The sequence below is a fragment of the Hemitrygon akajei genome, chromosome 4 (assembly GCF_048418815.1).
Source record: "Hemitrygon akajei chromosome 4, sHemAka1.3, whole genome shotgun sequence".
Lineage (NCBI taxonomy): Eukaryota > Metazoa > Chordata > Chondrichthyes > Myliobatiformes > Dasyatidae > Hemitrygon > Hemitrygon akajei.
Window position 1 is genome coordinate 159,640,375 of NC_133127.1, and position 25,641 is coordinate 159,666,015.

The window sequence follows — 25,641 nt, forward strand, 5'->3', positions numbered from 1 at the left end:
TGATAACGTAGTGACATTAGAAAGGTATACAGTGGTGTTGTCAACATAAATCAGAATCAGGTTTATTATCACTGCTTTGTATGATGTGAAATTTGTTGTGTTGCACTAACAGTACAATGCTAAGGTGTTTCACAGGAATATTGAAAAACGAAACACATGTGGAGCATTATAAGGAAATATCATGGCAGATGATCAAGGTAATAGAGATGGCTTTGAGAAGCATCTTAATGTAGAAAGCAGATTCAGTGAAATATTGGGAAGGTCGGAGCTCAAGGCTTTGGATGCCAAATCTAATAATGCCAATGGTAGTGTGATTAAATTTAGGTAACATTACCGTAGTTTGTAAAAGTTTAGAGGTTTGCAGAGAACCATAGAACAACCATAGAACATTACAGCACAGAAACAGGCCTTTTGGTCTTTCTTGGCTGTGCCGAACCATTTTTCTGCCTAGTCCCACTGACCTGCACCTGAGCCATATCCTTCCAAACCCCTCTCATCCATGTACCTGTCCAAGTTTTTCTTAAATGTCAAAAATGAGCCCACATTCACCACTTCATCTGGCAGCTCATTCCACACTTCCACCACAAACTGAGGAATAAAAAATGGACACTTTTGAAAACAAGGGTGCAAGTTTTAAAATTAAGCTTTGAATAACCAGAAATGTAGTAGATGCAGACCAGTAAGAAAAAGATAACAGTGAAAGGAACTTAGTGTAAGACACATTCACGACAATTCAGATGACCTTGTTAATACAAAATTAGAATGAGGATCACTGTTGAAGAATTGATCTGAAGTGTACACTGTGACTATGCAGCCTACAGTATATCACTACTTAAGTATTTTGGGTGTTCAGATCTCAACAGTGGGGGTTGAACCCAAAGCCTTCCAACCTGGTGGCAAAAGTCCAACTAACTGCTTGTTGAGTCACCATGAAGCATCATAGAGAGTAAAGAAACAGTAAACCACATCAACTAGAAATCAACACACACAAAATGCTGGAGGAACTGAGCAGGCCAGGCCATGGAAAAAAAATACAGTCAACATTTCAGACTGAGACCCTTTGAAGGGTCCTGGCCAGAAACAATGACTGTACCTTTTTCCATAGATGCTGCCTGGACTGCTGAGTTCCTCTAGCATTTTGTGTGTGTTACTTGGATTTCCAGCATCTGCAGGTTTTCTCTCGTTTGTCAACTAGAAAACAACCACCTGGATAGAGAAAACTGGAATTTAAAATTTTTGAGACTCAGATGCTAAATTAGACAGCAAAATGACAAATGATGAGTTGTGATAATGAGATTAACTCACTTTAGCCTCTGCAGGATGCCTACAATATGCCTGCTTTAATTTATTACCATTACTTCAGTGACAACCCAGCATTAATCATGCTATAGTTTACAGTTTCTTTTGGCATCAACATTTAAAGCCAGTTAGCCTTCAGCTCATAAACTTCATTAAACTTACTAATTATTCAGTAGGCTTTTAAATTGTATTACTTCATTTTTTCCCCCAAAAAAATCACAAAGATTTCATTAATCTTTTTAACCAGTGATTGAACATTTGTGAAGATCAAAATGAAGTTCTACTATTACCTTGATAATCACATGCCAAAACAGAGCTCGAGTGCCATTTGAGCAACCTGGGATTGCATTTGCAAATGATATGGCCTGCCCATCAAAGTGAATGAAAATAAGGCCTTAATTTTAGGGTGGTTAGGTTGTAGATATTGCTTCACATATCCTTTTAATGAATGCAGGAGATTTTATGGAGACAACATTGGTGACATCATAACAGATCTTTGACATTTTCATGGAAAAGTACAAAGTAAATTACTTCTAATATTTGCAAAGCAATTTTGGAAATTCAGTAATAATGTTGCTAAATACTGATTCTGTAAATTGTGTTGATGTTTCCCACCTGGCCAAGCTCCTCATTCAGATTAGAAGTTCTGGCCATTGCTGGTGTATCTGTTTCTGACAGATACATATCCATGTCCTGTAATATCAAAGAAAATGAAACAAACTTTATCTGTTGCTATCACTGTGTTTAACAGAACCTTCAGCACTGAATACTCAAAAAATAACATTTTGATTTTATGCCCAAAACATTTTAATTTTCTCAACTGACTACCAAACATTACATTACACAATTTCCCTTAAGTCCAAGCAAAATAGAGGCAAATGTTAAATGATCCAAATGCACAATGAAAAAAATTCAGATGCAATTACTTTACACTAGCTAGTCCATTCTTTTTGATTCTGTGATGTTTTAAATAAGCTCAGTAAGAGTGCTAATATCATAATTTCAATGTATATCAATACAGCAAACACATACCCAGTTAATGAAAAGAGCTTGTGTAAACTTAACTACTTCCAAGGTTACCAACAAACTGATTGGAATAAGGTTGTTGTACAGAATGATGAAGGTGAGAAGGTTGTACCCAAAATTAGGCGTGGTACCACCTATGTAAAGAAAGATAGATATAGTTAAAAGTACAACACTACCAATGGGGATCAGAACAAACAAGACTTACATTACCTACTAATATGGGTTCCAGATTAAATTCATATCTCTGGACTGTAGTGCAAATTTAACTCGTTTCTTCCAAATGTTGATTTATGTCTCTAGTTCTTCAGTGATCCACTGAAAATATTGCAGTTAGTTTGCATAATTTCAATTAAACTATTTCGGGGTACTATCTTGATCAAGTTCTTGTGCTATTATGTTACATTAGTTCATTGATGAGCAATTCCAAATCTACCAGTGCCCATTTATTATGGGAACATTTATAATATGGCACTAATTTTAGACCCTTTTAAACATTAGCTGGATAATCAGGAGAACATCGACAGTGAGAATTTTAATATAAATAAGCTTTTAAAAGTCAAAGAATAGCAGCTATTATTATTGAAACTGGCAGATGATACACGTTACATCACAATGACCTTGGATGTGGTTCAAATTTTACTATTATATAGACACCGACCAATGAATTATTTGAAGAACTAAGGACAAATCTTAAAATTGTGTAATAATAAGTGAACATTTCACTTCTGACTTTACAATGAATGAAGGTCACTGATGAAACAACTGATATTGCCTTGAAGTACATTTTTAGAAATGTGCCAGAATTGAGGTAATTTTCCTGTCTTCTGGTATGATTCCAGTCTTCAGAGTTTTTTCTCTGAATTACGTCAACTTTTATTTCATTTTATGCCACACTCCAGCAAATGTAAAAAAATGATAAGGCCACGCCACCCCTCCAGAAGTCAGCTGTTTTCAGTGTCACCTTGGTTTAAACATGATCTGTTATTTGTTAACTTTGATATTATGTAAGTTTCTCCAAAACTAAGTATTTCAAAGGTTTCCTTTTCTGTGTAAATGCGTAATAATTTATAAAAATGTGTAATTTGTCTTCTTCTGAATCTGTTTTGATCCTTATGAATGTCAAATGTGTAAGTTTTTCAGGTGACTGAATTTAACCAGCCGTCAAAGATCACGGTAAAGATAGTTCTGGCTATCCAGCCCACCAGATGGCTTTAGTGTGCAGTTAGTGCTCCTGTTGAACAAGGTCTTGCCATTTAGGTTCCAACAGCATTAGAGCATAACTCATTGCCAATGGAATCACACAATCAAAGAGCAGATTTCTGTTGCAGACTGTGTCTACCGCCCTCACAGTGCCTCATATGGAGCCAGTGATCATTAATGGAGAATGTGTGGAGCAGGTTAAGACCTACAAGTATCTGGGAGTACAGTTAGACGAGAAGCTAGACTGGACTGCCAACACAGATGCCTTGTGCAGGAAGGCACAGAGTCGACTGTACTTCCTAAGAAGGTTGGCGTCATTCAATGTCTGTAGTGAGATGCTGAAGATGTTCTATAGGTCAGTTGTGGAGAGCGCCCTCTTCTTTGTGGTGGCGTGTTGGGGAGGAAGCATTAAGAAGAGGGACGCCTCACGTCTTAATAAGCTGGTAAGGAAGGCGGGCTCTGTTGTGGGCAAAGTACTGGAGAGTATAACATCGGTAGCAGAGCGAAGGGCGCTGAGTAGGCTACGGTCAATTATGGATAACTCTGAACATCCTCTACATAGCACCATCCAGAGACAGAGAAGCAGTTTCAGCGACAGGTTACTATCGATGCAATGCTCCTCAGACAGGATGAAGAGGTCAATACTCCCCAATGCCATTAGGCTTTACAATTCTACCGCCAGGACTTAAGAACTTTTTAAAAGCTATTATTAATGCTTTTTGAGATAGTGATTTAGATGCATATCATATTTTTTACTGAGTTAAGTATTGTATGTAATTAGTTTTGCTACAACAAGTGTATGGGACATTGGAAAAAAAGTTGAATTTCCCCATGGGGATGAATAAAGTATCTATCTATCTATCTATCTATCTATCTATGTACAAAACTATGCAGTGAGTTAAACACCTTTTCAAAAATCACCTGGGATGGAAGCTTCCTTCAGGGTTTTTAATGAGATCTTACTTGTGAAACTGCAAAAACTTAATTAAAATACATATTAAATTCAATACAGAATTGTCACGTCTGAATATACTAATACTGTTGATTGTTCTCGCAATCGCTGTTAAGCAAGGTAACACATGAAACACTCCATAACTATGGTATGTAAGCAAGAGTAAACTCATAGTGCAATGGTACTTAATTACAATAAATATAATACTTCCTTCAAACTATATCTACTAAATGTTTTCTAATATTGACAAAACTTCGACTCACAGATACTGCTGTTTCAAAGGCAAATAAAAAGAGGATAGAGATGGACGTCTTTCCACAATGTGCTTCAAACTGAATCCAAATTAACCCACGTAGGAAATGATATAAAAAGGCAGCTTACAGACATGATGTGATGTTCTCACAAAATGAACTGCATACAAAGCAAAGTGTGCCTCTAGAGGCCAGAATGCTGCGGACATCCCCATTTCTGACCTTCTGCTGATGGGGAGGTCAATGATGAAGCAAGTGAAAAAGTTTGGGCCAGGACAATATCCTAGAGAACTCCTACTATTATGGCCTGAGATTGGGATGATTGACAGCCATCTTTCTTTAAGCAAGGTACAATTGCAGTCGATGAACAATTTACCTCTGGATTCCCACCATCTTCAGGTTTGTCAGAATGCCAAGCTCATACAACTGCTGCAGTTGAAAGGCAGTGGCTCTCATCTCATCTCTGGAAATCAGCATTTCATCTCGTGTTTTGACAAAGGTTGCTGAATTGTTCATTATTATTCCCTATTGAATGAGACAGAGCATTGATCTGGTCTATAGGGTACTGGATCATTTAGCTCTATCTACTACTATATGCATTTACTAGAAACAAATGACCCTGCTAAAACCTAAACTAAGCATCAGTGAGAAGGCTTGCTTTATTGTTGATTGAAAGCTGATTGTCAGAGCAGGATTCAGCCAGAATGAATTTAAGTTGATCTTTGTAAGCAAAACATACATGGTGAATTTTCCATACTGTTTGTGCTGTAACTATATTTAAACAGCTTAGCTAGAGTCACAGATCATCCCAAGGCATAGGTCCAAAGCACAACACATGGGACGCTATCCGATCCATCCTTTCTCTATCAGGTGTCTCAGCTGTTTCTTGCTATCCCATGCCATGAATCAAACTGTTGGCTTCTTGAGGTCCTCAGGAGAAAGCCAGCATTTATAGCCAATCGCGGTTGGAAATATTTCAGCTTTATTTCATAATCTCATATTAAGCTTAACCATTGCTCAGGATGGGAATGTTCTTCAAGTTTTCTCCTCCCTTCTGCAGGTTAGATGTGGGCAGATTGAAGTTACAGATTGCAGAGGCACATAAATCAGTTGCTTAGTTTTGAGCTGCTAGATATCAGAATTCATCTCATTTAGCATAATTAGTGGCAGACAACACTATGAAAGGTATCCTTGATGTCAAGTTGGTTCTGTGTCTTCACAAGTACCGTGCAGTTCTCTTTCCTTCCAGTACTGTTACAAGCAGCTACAAGCTACACAGATTAGAAAAGGCAAGGCTTGGCAAATTTATCCACTACAAACCCAAACGGCCACCCGTGTTTTTTAGGATATGGGCAATTTGGAATTGTAGTAATGTTAATGAGTCATTCTGGATAGTGGACCCTGAAGTACCATAGGCAGAGTATATTCTGTGTTCCAGTGTCTCTACTTCTCAGCCAGCATAATCAGATTCTGCACCCACACCAGATAAACTACAAAGTAAATTTATTATCAAAGTACATATATGTCACCATACACAACCTTGAAATTTGTTTTCTTGCGGGCATTCACAGTAAGTACAAGAAACACAATAGAATCAATGAAAGATCACCCCAATAGGACAGACAACCAGTGTGCAAAAGACAACAAACTGTGCAAATACAAAAAGAAATAATAATAATAATAAATAAACAATAAGTAGAGAACATGAGATGAAGACTCCTTGAAAGTAAGCACGTAGGTTATAGAGACAGTTCAGTAATGAGGGTTAGTAACTATTCCCAAACCTGGTGGTGTGGGTCCTGAGGGTCCTATATCTTCTTCCTGACAGCAGCAGCGAGAAGAGAGCATGGCCTGGGTGGTGGGGGCCCTCGATGATGGATGATGCTTTCCTGCAACAGCGCTCCTTGTAGATGTGCTCAATGATGGGGAGGGTTTTACTCGTGATCAACTGGGCTGTATCTACTACTTTTTGTAGGCATTTCCATACCAGGCTGCGATGCAACCAGTCAATATATGCTCCATCACGCATCTAAAAGCTTGTCAAAGTTTTTGAAGACATGCCGAATCTTTGAAAACTTCTAAGAAAGTAGAGGTGATGCCATGCTTTCTTCATAATAGCGCTTAAGTGCTGGACCTAGACCATATCCTCTGAAATGATAACACCAAGATATTTAAAGTTGCTGACCCTCTCTACCTCTGATCCCCCAATGAGAACTGGCTCAGGGACCTCCTGAAGTCAATGATCAGCTCCTTGATCGTGCTGACATTGAGCGAGAGTTTGTTATTATGACACCACTCAGCCAGATTTTTAGTCTTCCTCTTATATGCTGATTCATCACTACCTTTGATCCAGCCAGCAACAGTGGTGTCGTCAGCTAATTGGAATATGGCATTGGAGCTGTGCTTAGATTCACAGTCATAAACATAAAGCAAGTAGAGCAGGGAGCTAAACATACAACCTTGTGGTGCAGCTATGTTGATAGAGATTGATGAGGAGATGTTGCCAATCTCCACTAACTGGGGTCTTCAAGTGAGGAAACTGAGGATTCAGTTGCACAAGGAGGTACTGAGGCCAAGGTCTTGAAGTTTATTAGCTTCAATGAGCTTTTGATGGGATGACAGTCTTGAATTCCAAGCTGTAGTCAACGAAGATCATCTTGATGTATGCATCTTTCCTGTCCAGATGTTCCACCGCTAAGTGAAAAGCCAATAAGCTGGCATCTGCCGTGGACCTGCTGTGACAGCAGACAAATTGGAATGGATCCAAGTCAATTGTCAGGTTGGAGTTGATATGTTGCACAACCAACCTCTCAAAGAACTTCATCACAGAGGATTTAAATGCTACTGAATAATAGTCATTGAGGTACGTTACCACATTCTTCTTAGGTACCGGTAAAATTGAAGCCTGCTTGATGCAGGTGGGTTCTTCAGAATGCTGAAGCAAGAGGTTAGAGATAGCAGTGAATACACCAGTCAGTTAATTAGCATGGATCTTTAGTACTTAACATGGTACCCCATCCAGGTCAGATGCTTTCTGTGGGTTCACCCTCATGAAGGATGTTCTCACGTCCGTCTCAGACTGAAACCACAATGTCATTGGGAGCTATGGGATAGTCTGTCTTCTCTCCTCTTCAATTGGGTAGAAGATACAAAAGCTTGAAAACACATACCACCAGGCTCAAGGACAGTTTCTACCTTACTGTTATATCACTAAATTGATTAAATGGTTCCCTAGTAAGATGGATTCTTGTCTGCACAATCTGCCTCGATATGATCTTGCACCATATCATTTACATGCACTACACTTTCTCTGTAGCTGTTACACTTTATTCTGCATTCTACTGTTTTATCTAGTTCTACCTCAATGCACCATGTAAAGAATAAATCTGTATGAGTTATATGCAAGAAAAGCTTTTCACTATACATATGGCAATAATAAACCAATTCCAATATACAGAGCTTACTCTATATATGTTGAAAGATATATACTTAACTTAGTGGGAAATAGCTCAGAAAACTGATACAATCCTTTGCAATAAGGTGCTGCAAATGTGAATATTACCCTGAATGTCCAAATCTAGCAGCTCCCTCAAAATGGAGAGAGGACCTGACAACAAGTGAAGGTATTTACAATGGGATGAATAAAGTATCTATCTATCTATCTATTTATCCTCAATCTTTAAAGATAAAGATTAGCTTTATGTATTACACGTAGATCAAAACATTAAAACAAACAATGAAGTGTGTTGTTTGTGTCAGTAGCTTACAGTCTGAGACGGCACTGGGCGCAGCCCACAGGCATTGCCACACTTGCATGCCCACAACCCTGTATGTCTTTGGGATATGGGAAGAAACTGGAGCACGTGGAGTAAACATATGTGGTTCACAGGGAGAATGCACTAGTTCCTAACAGGCAGCAACAGGAACTGAACCCCAATCACTGTGGCAGGAATTAAACCTCAGTCACTGATCACTGTTGTTGTGAAGCATGCTAACTGGTACGCTTCCGTGCTACCCTTTCACAGCATTTACATAAAAGTTATAAAGTTATTACAATAACAAAATGTTTTAACAAAGCTAAACACTACTTTAGTATATTAAGTTAATATACTAAATTAACAGTTACTCAAATGCATTTCACACTGCTGTCTTCCTCCAGTCAGAACACTTTCTACTCCTCTCTTTTGCCACAAAAGCTTCTGTTGAATTTTGCTTCTAAGTGACAGGGAATCAACACACTTTTCCATTTTTACAATAATCCCCTGTATCAGAGCAGAAATTATCGATTCGAATTTTTCTGGGCTTCCATTTAAGGGATTCACATAGTTAATATCAATTAAGAAAACTACGAAGATTCTTCTGCTCTGCCATCATTCTCCTGCAAATCCAGGCCTTAATTTCAGATTCATTATTTTCCATCAGAACAGATCATAGACCTGAAATGTTACCTTTGTTTCTTTCACCACAGACATGTCCAACTGCATGTGCCTATTGTTATATTGTTATTCAGTTTCTGTATAGATTTGCTAAATGCTGAAAACCAGTTGAGAATAATTCAACATCTAATTTATAATGAATAATTAAAATATCCTACAGATTAATTATTCCTTATCCAAAATGCTTGGGGCTGAAAGTGTTTTGGATTTCAGACTTTTTTGTGGATTTTGGAATATATAATAAGATTGCCGTTATTTCTGACTCCGAATTTATGTAAACTTATGCAGTCTTTGTCTTAAGCTTGTTCATCACTCATATATACTGATGGAGCCATTCAGTGGGTTAGATTTTCCATCAGTGTTGATCTTGACAAATTCATGAATAAATTTCTCTGCTTTTTCGTGATCAGCAGGTGCTTTATCACCACAAATCTTTAAATATTTAATGCTGTTCATTTTCTTAAATTTCTACAACCAGCCTTCAATTTTCAGTTCGCTGTGATAGATCTTTGCTTATTTCATGATCAGCATAACGTTAAGCTGCATATGTCCACTCCGATGCTGACAAGCTACTCTTTCAATACACATTCAAGACCTTCACTTTTTTCTTTTATGCAGTTTTTCTATTTTTCATTAACTTCTGTTCCTTACACATGTAAGGTCACTTCTCAGAACTGTCTGCAATGCGCAGAGAACTGCACATCACCCAGGAACCTTCCCAGCACCTTGTGGAATTTTCCATTTGTGTCATCAGGTCAGAGCTCAAAAAAAAAAATCAGGATTTCAGAGGTTTTTGGATTTAGGAATTTTGGATTAGTACTCAAGCTGTAGCATATCAAGCAACAAAAATCTAGAGTTACTGTGAACTTTTGTTCACATTTGAAATTGAGGAAGCATTTATTGTGTTTCAGCGAAGTGCATTTAATGATATTGAAAGATTATGTTAGAATCAGAATCAGGTTTATTATCACCAGCACGTGATGTGAAATTTGTTAACTTAGCAGCAGCAGTTCAATGCAATACATAATCTAGCAGAGAGAGAAACAAATATTAATAAAATAAAACATAATAATAAATAAACAAGTAAATCAATTACAAGTACTGAACAGATTCTTAAAAAGTGTGCAAAAACATAAATACTGTATATTAAAAAAGTGAGGTAGTGTCCAAAGCTTCAATGTCCATTTAGGAATCGGATGACAGAGGGGAAGAAGCTGTTCCTGAATCACTGAGTGTGTGCCTTTAGGCTTCTGTATCTTTAACAAATAATCATGAGCTTTCAAACAAATGCTTAAACAGTGGATGAAAATGTTGATAATTAATAATCCTTACTGCTCATGTTCAGGTACCAGTCGGAAGTATTGTGTTGTTTGTTCCAAATCTCAGTGCCCACGGCGCTCACCAGGGACATAACCAGTAAAATACAGAAGAGAATCAGAATCTGCATATTTGTAACCTTTTCAACGTTGGATCTCTTCAACGGTGCCTTGGTTGAATTCTGTAAATTTAAAAAATACAAAGAATCTATCTGTTATCAAACTCTATAATGCATTTTAGAATTCACACTCTGTGAATAGCATATTACAAAAAAGTTAGAAAGTTACTTAACCCCATATCATGTAATATCTAAGGAGTTAAACTGTCCAAAATAAACTTCAGCAAACAAAAGTAAACACGAGGAAATCTGCAGATGCTGGAAATTCAAGCAACACATACAAAATGCTGGTGGAACGCAGCAGGCCAGGCAGCATCTATAGGGAGAAGCGCTGTCGACGTTTCGGGCCAAGACCCTTCGTCAGGACAAAAATACTTAGTTTTGCTCTTGTCTAGATAACTCAAATTTCTATAAATTTTCCCTAATACATTTCTGACATTATAAATTGATGATGTATGTTCCATACTATGATGTATTGGTACCAAAAACAAAATCATTCCTGGAGGACTTTATACTAAACTACAATAATGGCTAATGGATTGAATATTTTGTGAATTCCAGGAATTGCGCATGATAAACCAATAAAATTCATAACTATAATATTATGATAAAAATTCAGCACCATGTACACTGACATCTGCAACATGAACTTCCTTTTAAATCAGAATTTTGTTGTGGCAAGCTACTGGACTGAAAAAACTGTTGAAGATCCAAAACTGAAAAGTTAAACCATATTAACATGTTCCATGATTCCAATTATACAACCACCATACTAAATAAAATGCCTTCAACTAAAAAGCTACATTTAAGTAAAGTAACATTGTGATTCATGATGTTTTTGAAACATTTTCATTTCAAGTCAGTGCTTACAAGACCTTCTCTCCAGTATTTTTTTTAAGGAAAGCGCCACATTAGTAATAACTCTGGCACCTAATGATAGTCAAAAGCGGGTTCCATACATCATCACACATGAAGATGTTTAAAGATCGACAACGCTAGGACTAGTTTTGATGCACCATCAATAACTCTGAGACGGGAGGCAAACGATAGGCTTTTATTAGCTGCAAACGTGACCACAACATCTTGGAGACTGAGGGAGGAGCAGTGCCTCCAATCGCCTTTATACAGGGGTCTGTGGGAGGAGCCACAGGAGCAGTCAGCAGAGGGGCGTGTCCAGACAGGTATACACATAGTTTACCACAAGTTTTGTCTTAGGTTTTGGCAACCAGAGAAACAAATTTGTACAGATTTTAAATCTCAGTTTTCTATCATCAATGATATATTTCAAAAATAATATCCAAAGCAAACATGATGCAATGCCCATCTTTAAAACAGCTCTTTTAGCTAAACAGAGAAACATGGGATATCATATGAACAAACACTCATCCTAATAACCAATATATAAACAAACATAAAATGCTCTCTTTTTAAGCATTTAGAAATTGTTACGGTAATACTTCTTAAACAAAAGTGACAAGGAATTTTAGACTTTAATTTTCCCCAAGGCAGATTTGGGGTATTTTGTTTTGCAGCAAAGTAATAGATGTTTTCATAACTCCCCATTAATTAAACCTACCAACAATAGAATACATTCCAATTAGTTATACCCTTCAAGATTTAGCCCAAGCTTGGATTAAAAGTTTATCCCAATTCACTTATATATAACATCAGAAGGATATATTATGTGACTTTCTACAAATTGTCTTTAAGTAGAATAATTTGCACATCTCAACCCTTACATTAATCCAAGATCAAATAAAAGCAGCAAGATTTCCAAATGGCTAAGAGTGATGATACTAATGCAGATACAGTATTTTTAGAATCTTATACTTAATAAGAATATTGTAATAGAATAATGTCACAGTATGAAATGATGCCACAGTATGAAATGACAAAATAAGGCTGCAAGCTTTTTCAGACCTATGATAGCAATTTATTCTGTTGGATAACATTAACAGCATTATTTATTTAATTTTTGCACTACTTATTTAACTTTATTTTTTATATATATTTATTGTAATTTATAGTTTTTTATTATAATGTATTGCTTGGGTGGCGGGGCGAGAAACACAGCTCTACCAAAGAAGCTGTAAGGCTTTGCTTCCCTCTGCGAGCCTGCACGTCATCCTTGGGCTAAGCAAAGGTTTAGCATTTGCTTGGCCTCCCATCAGGGTCACTTGAAGCCATGGGATGGTCGAAGGAGTAGCTGGTGTATATCACAAGTCTTAGCTATGCGACCACTGATGCTAGACAAACAATCTCTAAAGAGTACTGACAATGGCATGTGTCACCCATCTTATAAAGAAACTGCCTAGAAGGCAATGTCAAACCACCTCTGGAAAATTTTGCCAAGAACAGTCATGGTCATGAATAGAGACCATGTCATGTGTACGAACGAATATACTGCTGCCACAAAGCAACAAATTTCATGACATATCAATGATATTAAATCGGATTCTGATCCTGAAGGATGCTGATAATATGGTCTGGAATGTTTGTAAGTTCTATAGTTAACAACTAAGGAAACACATCTTAAGTTGTTAACTATAATAGAATGAAACCTGGTTTATGAATATTACAAACTGCCATAATTATGATTTGGCAAATGCATAAATTGATAAATGTCAACAGAACAACAGGTTCAAAAGCCAAAAACCTGAAAAGAGAAAATTAAAATTATGTATAATTAATAACTTTTTTTAATAGGCATCCGTTAGTCTCGAGAGACCATGGATTTGAGCCTTGGAAAGTTTCCAGGGTGCAGGCCTGGGCAGGGTTGTATGGGAGACTGGCAGTTGCCCATACTGCAAGTCTCCCCTCTCCACGCCACTGATGGTGTCCAAGGGAAGGGCAAGGGCTGATAGAGCTTGGCACCGGTGTCATAGCAGAGCAATGTGTGGTTAAGTGCCTTGCTCAAGGACACAATACTCTGCCTTAGCTGAGGTTCAAACTAGTGACCTTCAGATCACTAGACCTATGCCTTAACCACTTGACTACTCTGCCATTAAAAGGGCCTCTCATCAGCATGGATATTCAAATCAAAACAAAAGCCAAATATTTCAACTAGATCTTAGTGAGAGAAAAAAATTTGAAAAAACCAAGAGTTTGAGTGAAATGACATGTTTAACCAAATTCAATGTTCAATCAGAAGGAACCAATCAGGGAAGTTGCTTTGCATTAGAGATGAAACTTGATCAAGAAGATTGGTAACAGTACTATGAACATAAAACGGCGGATAGAAATCAGAATTCTCAGGATATGATGTACAAACTTACAGAGAAGAGACAATATAATGTAGTTCACACTTTTCAGATTCATATCTAAAATAGCACCATTGAACCATAGAACATTACAGCACAGAAACAGGCCCTTTGGCCCTTCTTGGCAGTGCCAAACTATTTTTCTGCCTAGTCCACTGACCTGTACCTGGACCATATCCCTCCATACCGCTCTCATTCATGTACCTGTCCAAGTTTTTCTTAAATGTTAAAAGTGAGCCCGCATTTACCACTTCATCTGGCAGCTCATTCCACACTCCTACCACTCTCTATGTGAAGAAGCACCCCCAATGTCCCCTTTAAACTTTTCCCCCTTCACCCTTAAACCATGTCCTCTTTTTTTTCTCCCTAGCCTCAGTGGAAAAAGCCTGCTTGCATTCACTCTGTCTATACCCATCATAATTTTATATACCTCTATCAGCCTCATTCTTCTACGCTCCAGGGAATTAAGTCCTAACCTATTCAACCTTTCTCTGTAACTCAGTTTCTCAAGTCCTGGCAACATCCTTGTAAACCTTCTCTGCACTCTTTCAACCTTATTAATATCCTTCCTGTAATTAGGTAACCACAGTAAACAAAATGACATGCTTGGGATATTTAGTGCTATTACCATATTTTTAACCACGAAAACATACATTTAATTACCACTTGTTGAGAAACTATTTGATATGTACCATTGTCTCATAGGATAGCATTACTACTGTGTTCAAAATGGTATCTAACAATGTACCATAATTAAATATTTTTTGATAGTGAAAAAAACACATTACATGGGAATCTTGAACTTAATTAGTTTAGGTTAAGTGTGCAGAGGATTCAGGATTAAAGGCTGTACATGGATATGTGATTATCATTACATTTTAATAAAATATTTCATGAAGCCAGAATAATCATTCTTCCATTATCTGAGAACAATGGGGATGTAAGATTACGTGCTCAATATTTTAATATACAATGCTTCTGTTACTGCACGTACAGAGAAGCCATTCTTACAAGCTCAGTGGCTTAGGGCAGAATGATTAGAAACCTAATTAATACTGGAGTGCCGTGCACAGTAAAGCAAAGAAGTGCCAATTCCACAGAGAATATCTGGAAAAATTAATCTATGTTCAAAACACAATTTTGGAGGCATTATTGTACCCATCATTTGTTTCATAAAAGTGATTTAAATATCTGTTCATTTCAACTTTCTCAGATTACTAAAATTACTAGTATTAGTAATATTCTAATATTAGAATAATATGTAATTACTCGTCACAGTCCACTTATGATAATGACTTCACAAAATGCTTTTATTTTCCACAATATGCTCAATAGATCTGTGTACTCTTATAACATAATTTTTTCCTCATGTAGTAAATATCCTCTGAATATCTTGACAACTGCAATCCAATTGGCGGCAGCAGAAGGCAAGCGGAGCACCACCAAACACGGAGAGTTCTTTTTCCATGCACGGGGGTTTACTGATTTTTTTAAACCCTAAAAGAGAGATAGGGTCCGGGGAGCAGCTATCGTCAGAGTGGGGGCTAGAGTCAGAGTGGGAACTTAAGGGGCTTTGACAAGAAGAGGCTGAGGCCAAAGAAACAGATAATTAGGGTAGGTTTTCGTTTTGTTATTGTTGATTTGGTCTTGATTGTCCATAGTACAGTGCAGGCAGGATGGCAGATATGACAGTGGAATGCTCCTCCGGTAGGATGTGGGAATTCGTGGAACCTGATGGTCTCCCTGATAACTACACCCACGGGAAGTGCAGCCAACTCCAGTTCCTGAAAGACCGCATTAAAGAGCTAGATGAACTGAGGACCATCGGGGAGGCAGAGCAATTGATAGATAAGACCTTTAAGCAGGTGGTTACACCCAGAGTGCAGAATTCAGGGAGTAGATGGGTGAACATCGAGAGGTAAAGGGAGAAAGAAGTCAGTACAGGATCCCCCTGTGGCCATTCCCCTCAGCAACAAGTACACCCCTTTGGATACTGATGAGGAGGATGACTTATCTGGGCAAGAGAACAAAAAAAACCCAGACCAATAGCACTGTGGTTGGCTCGGAGTCTCAGAAGGGTAGGGTGAACTCAGATGGAGCAATAGTCACAGGGGACTCAATAGTTAGGAGGACAGACAAGAGATTCTGCAGCAGCAGAAGAGATGAAAGGATAGTGTGTTGCCTCCCGGGTGCTAGGGCCTAGGATGTCTCCGAGCAGTTGCAGAATATTCTTGAAGGGAAGGGTGAGCAGCCAGAGGTCATGATACATTTTGGTACCAATGACGTAGGCAGGAGAGGGGTCGAGGTCCTGTGCAGTAAATTTAGGGAATTATGAAGGAGACTGAAGAGCAGGACCTCCAAGATAGTAATCTCTGGATTACTCTCTGTGCCACGAGCTAGGGAAGGTCAGAACAGGAAGATAGCACAGAAAAATGAGTGACTGAGGAGATGGGGCAGGGCACAGGGTTTCAAGTTCTTGGATCATTGGAATCTCCTCTGTTAAGTGGGGACTTGTACAAGTGGGATGGGTTGCACCTGAACTGGAGGGGAACCAATAGCCTGGGAGGGAGGTTTGTTAATGCTATTGGAGAGGGTTTAAACTAGATTTTCAGGGGGGGGTTTGTGGGAACCAAAGTGAAGAGGCAGTAGAGACAGTTTGTAGGGAGTTTCTGAGGAAGGATAGGCAGATGATAGAGCAAAGATGTGTGCTCAGCCTGATGGCTTGAGATGTGTCTATTTTAATGCAAGGTGTACCATAAACAAGGTGGATGAACTTAGAGCACGGATCAATACATGGAACTATGATGTTGTGGCCATTACAGAGACTTGGACGTCTCAGGGGCAGGAATGGCTGCTGAGTGTGCCAGGCTTTAGATGTTTCAAAAATGACAGGGAGGGAGGCGAAAGAGGCGAGTGTGGCATTGCTACTCAGGGGTAGTATCACAATTGCAGAAAAAGGAGGAGTCATAGAAGGATTGTCTACTGAGTCAGTGTGGGTGGAAGTCAAAAACAGGAAAGGGTGAATAGCTCGACTGGGTGATTTTTACATATCCCCCCCCCCCCCCCCGCCCCAACAGTAACAGAAACATTGAGAAGCAGATAGGGAGGCAGATTCTGGAAGTGCAATAATAATAGGGTTGTTGTGATGGATGATTTTAATTTTCTAATATTGACTGGCATCTCCTTAGAGCAAGGGGCTTGGATGGGATGAAGTTTGTTAGGTGTGTTCGGGAAGGTTTCCCGACACAATATGTAGATAAGCCAACTAGAGGAGAGGCTATACTTGTTCAGGTATTGAGAAATGAACTTAGTCAGGTGACAGATCTCTCAGTGGGAGAGCATTTTGGAGGTAGTGATCACCATTCGATCTCCTTCCCATAGTGCTGGAGAGGGACAGGAGCAGAAAATTTGGAAACAAACATTTAATTGGGGTAGGGAGAAATATGATGCTACTAGGCAGAAGTCTGGGAGCAGTAGTTCCCAGCGAAAGGCACAGCAAGAATGCGGCAAATATTCAGGGAACATTTGCCTGACATTCTGCATAGGTAGGTCCTGCTGAGGGAGGGAAAGGATGGTAGGGTAAAAGAAACATGATGCACAAAGGATGTGGAAAATCTAGATGAGATATAACCTAGGCTACTGTGGGAAATGAGGGAGGAGATTTCTGAGTCTCTGGCGATGATCTTTGCAACATCAATAAGGACAGGAGAAGTACCAGAGGACTGCAAGATTGCAAATGCTGTTCCCTTGTACAAGAAATTATAGACCAGTGAGCCTTACTTCAGTGGTGGGCAAGCTGTTGGAGATCCTGAGGGGCAGGATTTATGAGCAAATAGAGAGACATATTCTGATTAGGAATAGTTAGCATGGCTTTGTCAAGGGCAGGTCATGCCTTATGAGCCTGATTGAATTCTTTGTGATGTAACAAAACACATTGATGAAGGTAGAGCAGTGGATGTAGTATATACAGATTTCAATAAGGATTTGGTAAGGTTCCCCATGCAAGGCTCAATCAGAAAGCAAGGACGCATGGATCCAAGGAGAACTTGCTTTGTGGATCCAGAATTGGTTTGCTCACACAAGGCAAAGGGTGGTTGTAGATGGTTTGTATTCTGCATGGAGGTCAGTGACCAGTGGTGTTCCACAGGGATCTTTTCTGGGACCCATCCTTTTTGTGATTTTCATAAATGATCTGGATGAAGAAGTAGATGGGTGTTTGCTGATGACACAAAGGTTGGGGATGTTGTGGATAGTCTGGAGTGTTGTCAGAGGTTACAGTGGGACATAGATAGGATATAGAACTGGGCTGAGAAGTGGCAGATGGAGATCAGCCTAGATAAGTGCGAACTGGTTCATTTCAGTAGGTCAAATCTGAAGGCAGAATATGATATTAATGGTAAGACTCTTGGCAGTGTGGTGGATCACAGAGATCTTGGGGTCCGTGTCCATAGGACACTCAAAGCTGCTGAACAGGTTGACAGCGTTGTTAAGAAGGTGTATAGTGTGTTGGCCTTCATGGGATTGATTTCAAAAGCTGTGAGATAATGTAACAGCTATATCAGACATTGGTTAGACCCCACTTGGAGTACTGTGTTCTGTTCTGGTCACCTCACTACAGGAGGAATTGGGATACTATAGAGAGAGTGTAGAGGAGATTTACAAGGAGGTTGCCTGGATCGGAGAGCATGCTTTATGAGATTAAGTTGAGTGAACCTGGCCTTTTCTCATTGGAGCAACAGAGGGTTAGAGGTGACTTGATCCAGATGTATAAGATGATGAGAGCCATTGATCATGTGGATTGCCAGAGGATTTTTCCCAGGGCTGAAATGGCTAACACTAGGGGCATAGTTTTAAGGTGCTTGGAAATAGGTACCGGAGGCATGTGAAAGGTAAGTTTTTCACACAGAGTGGTGGATGCATGGAATGCATTGCTGGAGACTGTGGTGGAGGCAGATACAACAAGGTCTTTTAAGATAAGTAAGGCCTCTTAGATAAGTACATAGAGCTTAGAAAAATAGAGGGATATGCAGTAGGGAAATTCTAGGCAGCTTCTAGAGTAGGTTACATGGTCAGCACAACATTGTGGGCCGAAGTGCCTGTAGTGTGCTGTAGATTTCTATGTTCCATGCTGTATGTTCTAAATCATGCTTTAACATTTAGGTTTAAGGAAACATAACCTTAGTTTCTATAATCACCTTGTAATTTAATTCTTGAAGTCCAGACTGGTAAATCTACATTGGATGCCCACAAAGAACAATAATGATTTCCAAAATACGGTGCTGAAAACTATGCTTAGTATTCCAGCAGCATTCTTACTGAGTTACTATAGCTGTGGCAAACATGTAATTATTAGCTTTGGACAGATAATGTCAGCACTAAACCTATTATTAATTGAGGTATACAATATACACTAGGCAATTGAGTGAATACCAAAATAAGGACAAGAAATTTCAATAACAACCTGCATCAGCTTTGTATCATGTCCGGTATATACTACAAGCCCATAAATCCATTGCGTGTTCTTCAGTTGTGCACCTCTCAACAAAATTTGGTCGGGTCCTACAGGAACAGGGCTGCAAGAGCATAACAACAAAATTAAAACCCATACACTGATCCTCTGATTCAAACAGCTATAACAATATGGAGGAAATTTGAAAAATAATACAAAAGGCATGCTGCTTGTCCATACTATGAAGTGGTCATTCACAGGGATTCTTAAGATCTTCCTGTCATGGCTCAGACTTAACTGCTTTTTTTAAGGTTTGTAGGAATAGTTTTGGATACAGCATTGATTAGGGTTTAGGGGCAGGAATAAAGGTGAATTAGAGGTCGTTGCAGTAAATGAAGTGTCTGGGCAGGATTTGATGTTTGAAGTCCAGTTTGGAATATTCAGTGAGTCAAAGGTCAGTGATTCCAGAGGTCGGGTCAGCAGGTGCTGAGACCGCTGATGCCCAGGGCAGAGGTCTGTACAGAAGGGAGTCACAAGGGACAGTGACAATCGGGTCACCAGGGTTCAAGGTCCACGCGAGTCCAGAAGTTGAGGCCTGAATGTCAAACCCATGATCAGCAAACCCTGGGGTCTAAGCCTGGAGATCAAACCTGTGATCGGTAAGCCATGGGATTGATATCCAGAGGTTAGTGAAGTCCAAAGTTGGAGGCCCAATGTCTGCAAGTCTGAGCATCTGGGACCAAGAACTGGAGGCCCGCAAACGGCCTGTCCCAGGATTGGAGGCCTGGCTGTATGTGGGTGAGTGGAAGGGCAGGAAAGGAGCTTATTTGCTGCTGTTCTGCTGCTGCTTGTGTTGTCCTGCTGGATACTGTGGGCATGCTATGTTGGCACCGGAATGTATAACTATACTTACAGGCTGCCCACAGCGCATCCTTGCGTTTATTAGTTGTTATCGCAAACAACGCGTTTCACATTGTATTTTGATGTCCAAATTAAAATCAACCAGAAAGCGATATTTAGGATAGTCTACTGGGTTCTTGGACACTGAATGCTGCATAACAAAACCATAGGGCCACAGTTTCAAACAGCAAAAGTATCAGCAAAGTTTTCTTAAAAATCTGTAAGCCACTTCCAGTGGAAGGAATGGATAGTCCTAAGCACGTTATAAAATTAAACTACCCTGTAGACACTCTTGACAAATTCATGGCTTTGGAATAGGTTACCATAGAACTCCGGGTGAATTGCTATAGTGTATTTTGTTGATAGGTTGAACTACAGTCCCAGTATGCCAGTGTTGGAGGGTGTGGTACTTTCGTTAACAGACGAGGTGGTAAGAAACCATACTTTGGTGACATTAGCACAAACAGAGAGGATGAGGAAGTCAACAGCGTCAAAAGATACAGGAAGATTCAGAACAGGGAAGGGCAAGACAAATAAAAAAATCATTTAGGGAATCATTTAAATTTACTTAAATTTATTTATGCATGAAATGGAAGAGAGAAATGAAGACAAATAGTATTCTTGTTCTTTACAACAGGTCTTGCAATTGGTGACCAATTTTAATCTGACAGAATAAATATTTCTTTATATCACAACTTTCCACAATTAACAATACAAAATTGAAGCCAAATATAAAAAACTATTTCTATGTATGGCAACCACAATGATTAGCATAATTTATGGTATTACAGCTAGTAACATAAACCTCAAAAAATTCAAATTAAGGCAACCCACCCAAGTAATTCTTTGCTGTTTAGGCATTACATTAGTACAATGACACCCATCATTAAGGGCACCCCACCATCTGAGCCATGCCCTCCACTCATTGCTGCCATCTGGCAGCAGGTACAGATGTCTGAAGATCCACACCTCAAGGTTCAACAAAGCTTCTTCCCCACTGGCAGAAGGCTCTTCAACCAGCCTAAAAGAACTAATATTACCTCAGACTATATTTTCCTCATTAAATAATTTTATGTTAATTTAAACTTGTGTAACTTCTTTTGCAAATGTACTGTGCTGTTGAAGAAAAAAAACTAATTGCCATGGCTTTTATACCTGGCTATGTATGCCCATGACAATAAACTTAAAATGGATTTAGTTAAGAGCTGGAGGATCTCAAGAGAGTCACAAATCAAGATACGTTTGAAGGTCATAGAGCATATTTAACACTGAGAATCAGACATCAAATGGGACTGGTTCCTGGCCCATATTGCTCATTTTGCCCCCACGGAACTGTTGGCTCTTTTATACATGTTGTATGGGAACGTCCAGGGGTTTTTGGTTTGTGGGGGAAGGTTATCAGTACTCTTACAGAACTAACGGGGGTACAAGTACCAATGGACCCCACTGTACATCTTCTAAATGATGACTCCCACCTTTCCCTTATGGAAAAAACACGCAAAGTCTGGCTGGCAAGCCTGACCGCAGGTAAGAAGGTTGTAGTCCATCGTTGGAAACCTCCCCATGATATTTCCAGTACTCACTGGCTTCGGAGCTTTTTGGACATTTCTTACCTGGAATTATCATCAGCAAGAATAAATGATGCAAACCAAACCCAAACTTAATGTGGACAAATTTGATATCTAACTTAAGAGATCTTTTGTTGAAATAGGAAGGCTCTGTCTGTGTATGCATTACTATTCATTTGGTTGGTGGAGGGGAGAGGGATGGGGGGAAAGAGGGGTGGGGAAGAGGATGAGGGGTGGGGGGATGGTGATGAGGGTTGTGGGTGGCTGGGTTAAACAGTCAAATGTAATCAGCAACTGGTTGTATTGAATATAATTTGTTGGTGTCGCAATAAAAATTAGAGATAAAAAAGATACGTTTGAAGGAAAGCACCTTATATAAAGCTAAGAATGAATGGTTCTGGTTTTGTCTTTAAGGAAATTTCATAAATTACATTTGTTTCAACTAGTGAGTTGTCATCTAATAATATCTGTTCAATTAACATACACTTCCAATGAACGGTCAGTAAAGAGCCTTATCCATTTCAGTTGAACCATCTATTTACGGGGGCAGAAGGTAAAAACTTAATTTAAATTGCTGTGCATTTCCTTGTGGCCAAGTCAAAAGTGATACTTGCATAATCCAATCAATCATTCTTCTGCAGGCCTTCAAGAATGTGGCCAGAAATGCTTAAGCATGAATATGGAGCAAGACAGTGATTTTTAAAAAATACAATACCGATGGTCCCCAATTCGGAGATTGCCAGTGAAGTCATAGAGATGTCGATTGGGAGCATCACATTCCAAATTCCCAGACACTTTCATTAAATCTGCAGTGGATTGCACATTTGCAGTCGATGGCAAACCCTAACCGGAAAGGATAATTGGGAGTCAGAGAATACGGTTTTGAAAAAAAAAAACTCTAGAAGCACTGAAAATACTTATCACAGTCTTAATCATCCAAACAAATTAGGCACACAAAAGGCCAAGTTATAATTCAGTGACCACAATTGCTTGTAGTATGTTAGAATTAATTGCTGGAGCCAAATAAAAGCATCATCTCTCTCCCTAAAACTCAAATATCACAAATAATAAAAGATACCACCCTTCTGAGTTACAAATTATACCACAGAAGACAATGAATTTGTGAGATAACCTTCAAGGGCATCCTCTCATGAAGTTCTCAATGGGTGTTCTTGTTCCGCATAGATCACTGATTCAGCAATCAGATCTTGTACTACAAACTAATGTGGCAAAACAGCATTTAAAGTTGATATTCTGGAGGTTTAAGATAAAGAGGCAGCACTGGAAATTTTCCACTTTATCAGGGACTTAAGCTGTTTTAGGAGAAATCAATCAAGTTTCTCTCTATATATACATCCCACTAAATTTAACAATTTCAGATAACTAGACTCTCAGATTTGTATCAGAAGAGTAATATTGAATCAGTGTTTGGCTTTTCAGACTTATTTCTCAGACTGCCATTCCCTCCTCTGAACATGAAACACGTTTGATTTTTAAACATTTGTTCATTTTGAGTGAAGGTACACAACTGAAAACACTATTCCTGTTCCTCTCTCCACAGATGCTAACTGACAAGCTTTATAATTCCTGCATTATTTTTATTGAATCTAACTTCCACAAGTTGAGGATATAATTGGTTTACAGATCTTACACTAGATATCTTACACACATTAACAGAAGAACAATATATCTCCAACTATCACATCCATGCTTCCATTGTGCAAAAAAACTGATCCCTATCAGAATAAAAGTGCTGAAGCACTGCTGTAACTTGATTCTATAATGAACTCTATTTACCTGTCTTATTTTGAGATTTGTTTCGCCATCCAGATTTGACGTTTCAATGTAGCACATTGCCTGTGGCTCACTATATACAAAGAATGAGAAAACAATCATTTATATAATAAATATATCAGAAACATCTTTACACTCTTTACTTAAGATTTTAGTATGCTAACAGACCATCTGGTCTGTAATGGTTCTACGAAGAGGAATTCAGCTGGTCCCTACTTCTCCACCCTCTCCCTTTTGTTCATGAGGTTTTTTTTATCCAGAATGCTTGAATATTACAACATGGAGGTGTTCAAATTCCAGGTTTTGAGTGGCAGCAGGTGTTACTACAAGGCTCTGCATCTCATAGACAGCCTGATGCAGGAAGTAACCACACCACAGTTCAAAAGAATACAGACAGGCAGCAAGGAATGACTCTCAGAAAGACAAAGAAAAACAGGCAGATACTTCTGAAGAATCCCCGAGGGTTTCTTTTTCTCTAACCAGCAATCAATTCTAAGTATAGAAAGAGGATAATATTGACTTGGCGTGTGTATTCAGAGCACCAGTTGTACAGGAGAAAAGGATAAAGGTCAATAGGTTGATAATTATATGGGGTTCTCAGTTGGTGGAAATGACAGGTGTTTCCCTAGCCACGGATGTGATTCCAGGATGGAATGTTATCTGTCTCCTGCCAGAACTATGATATGACCAAATAGCTTAAAAAAAATCAACTTGGGGAGGATGAAGAACCAGAGTTCATGGTCTAGTTGGTACTATCAACATCAGCTAAGAGAATGACATCTGACAGAAAAACAAAAGATTTAAGCAGATATTCTCCAAAGATATTAAATGAATACCTTACAACAGCCTTATTGAATCAGGATGATAAGAGATAGGCCATCTGGCGATTTGAGCATACTTCAGCATTCATCAATATCTTGACTGAATGTATACCATGTTGCCATTCACCAGGGCTACCTCAATATCCCTCTATTTCTCTGATATCCAGAAATCCATCCATTCCTTTTTCCCCCAAATCACCACATCCAAGCCTCAAAAGCCTCCCAATTCCTCCTCATCTCACTCCTAAAAGTCTAGCCCCCAATCCTCAAAACATGCTCTCCTGGTCTTCAACTCTGCATCAGAGAAAACCATATCAGCATCTCATCTGTCAAGGTTTAATGTTGGCTTTTATCCAACATTGTATTTTCCCCACCCTTTTCTATCTTGATGTATCTATGGAGTAATCTCTCTCTGAATGGCATGCAAAAGAAGTGACAATAATAAACAATTATCAATTATAACAAGGCAGTGAAGCATAAAAACAGGGCAGTTTTCATGAAATTTTACAGGGAAATGGTGTGACTGCACCCAGGGTACTGCATGATGTTTTTTGTGCCTCCACTTTTAAGCAAGGGTGTGCTTGCACTTTAAGTAGTCAGTCAGGAGTTTGATATCTTGGGCTGAAGGGTGAAGAAGGGCAATGATAAACTAATATACCCTGCCCTGATCTTGATGTCATCCACGTCTTTGGTAAATAGCAATTCAAAGAACTAATCTAGTACCTTGCCCACTCCTAGCTCCCAGCATAAATCTCCTATTATATCCTTACATTGCCCTACTCTCTCCCTAGTTGCTCTTGTTTTAAATGTAAATGCTTCATGGCTCCCTTTAGCCTTCCTAATTCCCTGTTTTAAATTCTGCTCCAATTCTTTTATATTCCTCAAAGGTCCATCTGATTTCAGCATTCTAAACTTTATGTTTCTTTTACCCTTTCAACTAAATTTACAATATCTCACATCACCCAAGGTTTCTGAATTTTGTCATTCTTGTCTTTCTTCTTCACAGGAAGATATTGATCCTGATTTCTGACCATTTGACCTTTAACTAACTTCCACACACCAGATATAGACATAGACACCCTAATCTATTCTCCCCAGCTCTTGTCTAATACCGTTGTAATTAACCTTTCCCTAAGACCCAGTCTTATCCATAACTTAAAGAGTTTGATTTTTCTAACCTAGACATTGTTTCAAGTCCCCCATGAGTTTATTTTACTCATTACGTGCAGTTTTGTTGTTAAGGTACAAAG

At 38.9% G+C, this 25,641-nt stretch overlaps 1 protein-coding gene across 10 annotated transcripts in view; it reads right to left on the reverse strand.

The window, feature by feature from the left end:
* The window catches only part of atp8a2 (ATPase phospholipid transporting 8A2), a 461,717-nt gene that overhangs the window by 277,031 nt on the left and 159,045 nt on the right, over nucleotides 1-25,641 (reverse strand). For all 10 annotated transcript variants that reach the window (XM_073043757.1, XM_073043755.1, XM_073043759.1 and 7 more), the window contains 6 exons: nucleotides 23,574-23,643; nucleotides 22,492-22,619; nucleotides 19,321-19,432; nucleotides 10,497-10,662; nucleotides 2,332-2,459; nucleotides 1,915-1,992 (listed from right to left, as the gene is read on the reverse strand). In XM_073043757.1, the coding sequence (XP_072899858.1) occupies nucleotides 1,915-1,992; nucleotides 2,332-2,459; nucleotides 10,497-10,662; nucleotides 19,321-19,432; nucleotides 22,492-22,619; nucleotides 23,574-23,643 (682 nt within the window). The remainder of the gene's footprint in view (nucleotides 1-1,914; nucleotides 1,993-2,331; nucleotides 2,460-10,496; nucleotides 10,663-19,320; nucleotides 19,433-22,491; nucleotides 22,620-23,573; nucleotides 23,644-25,641) is intronic.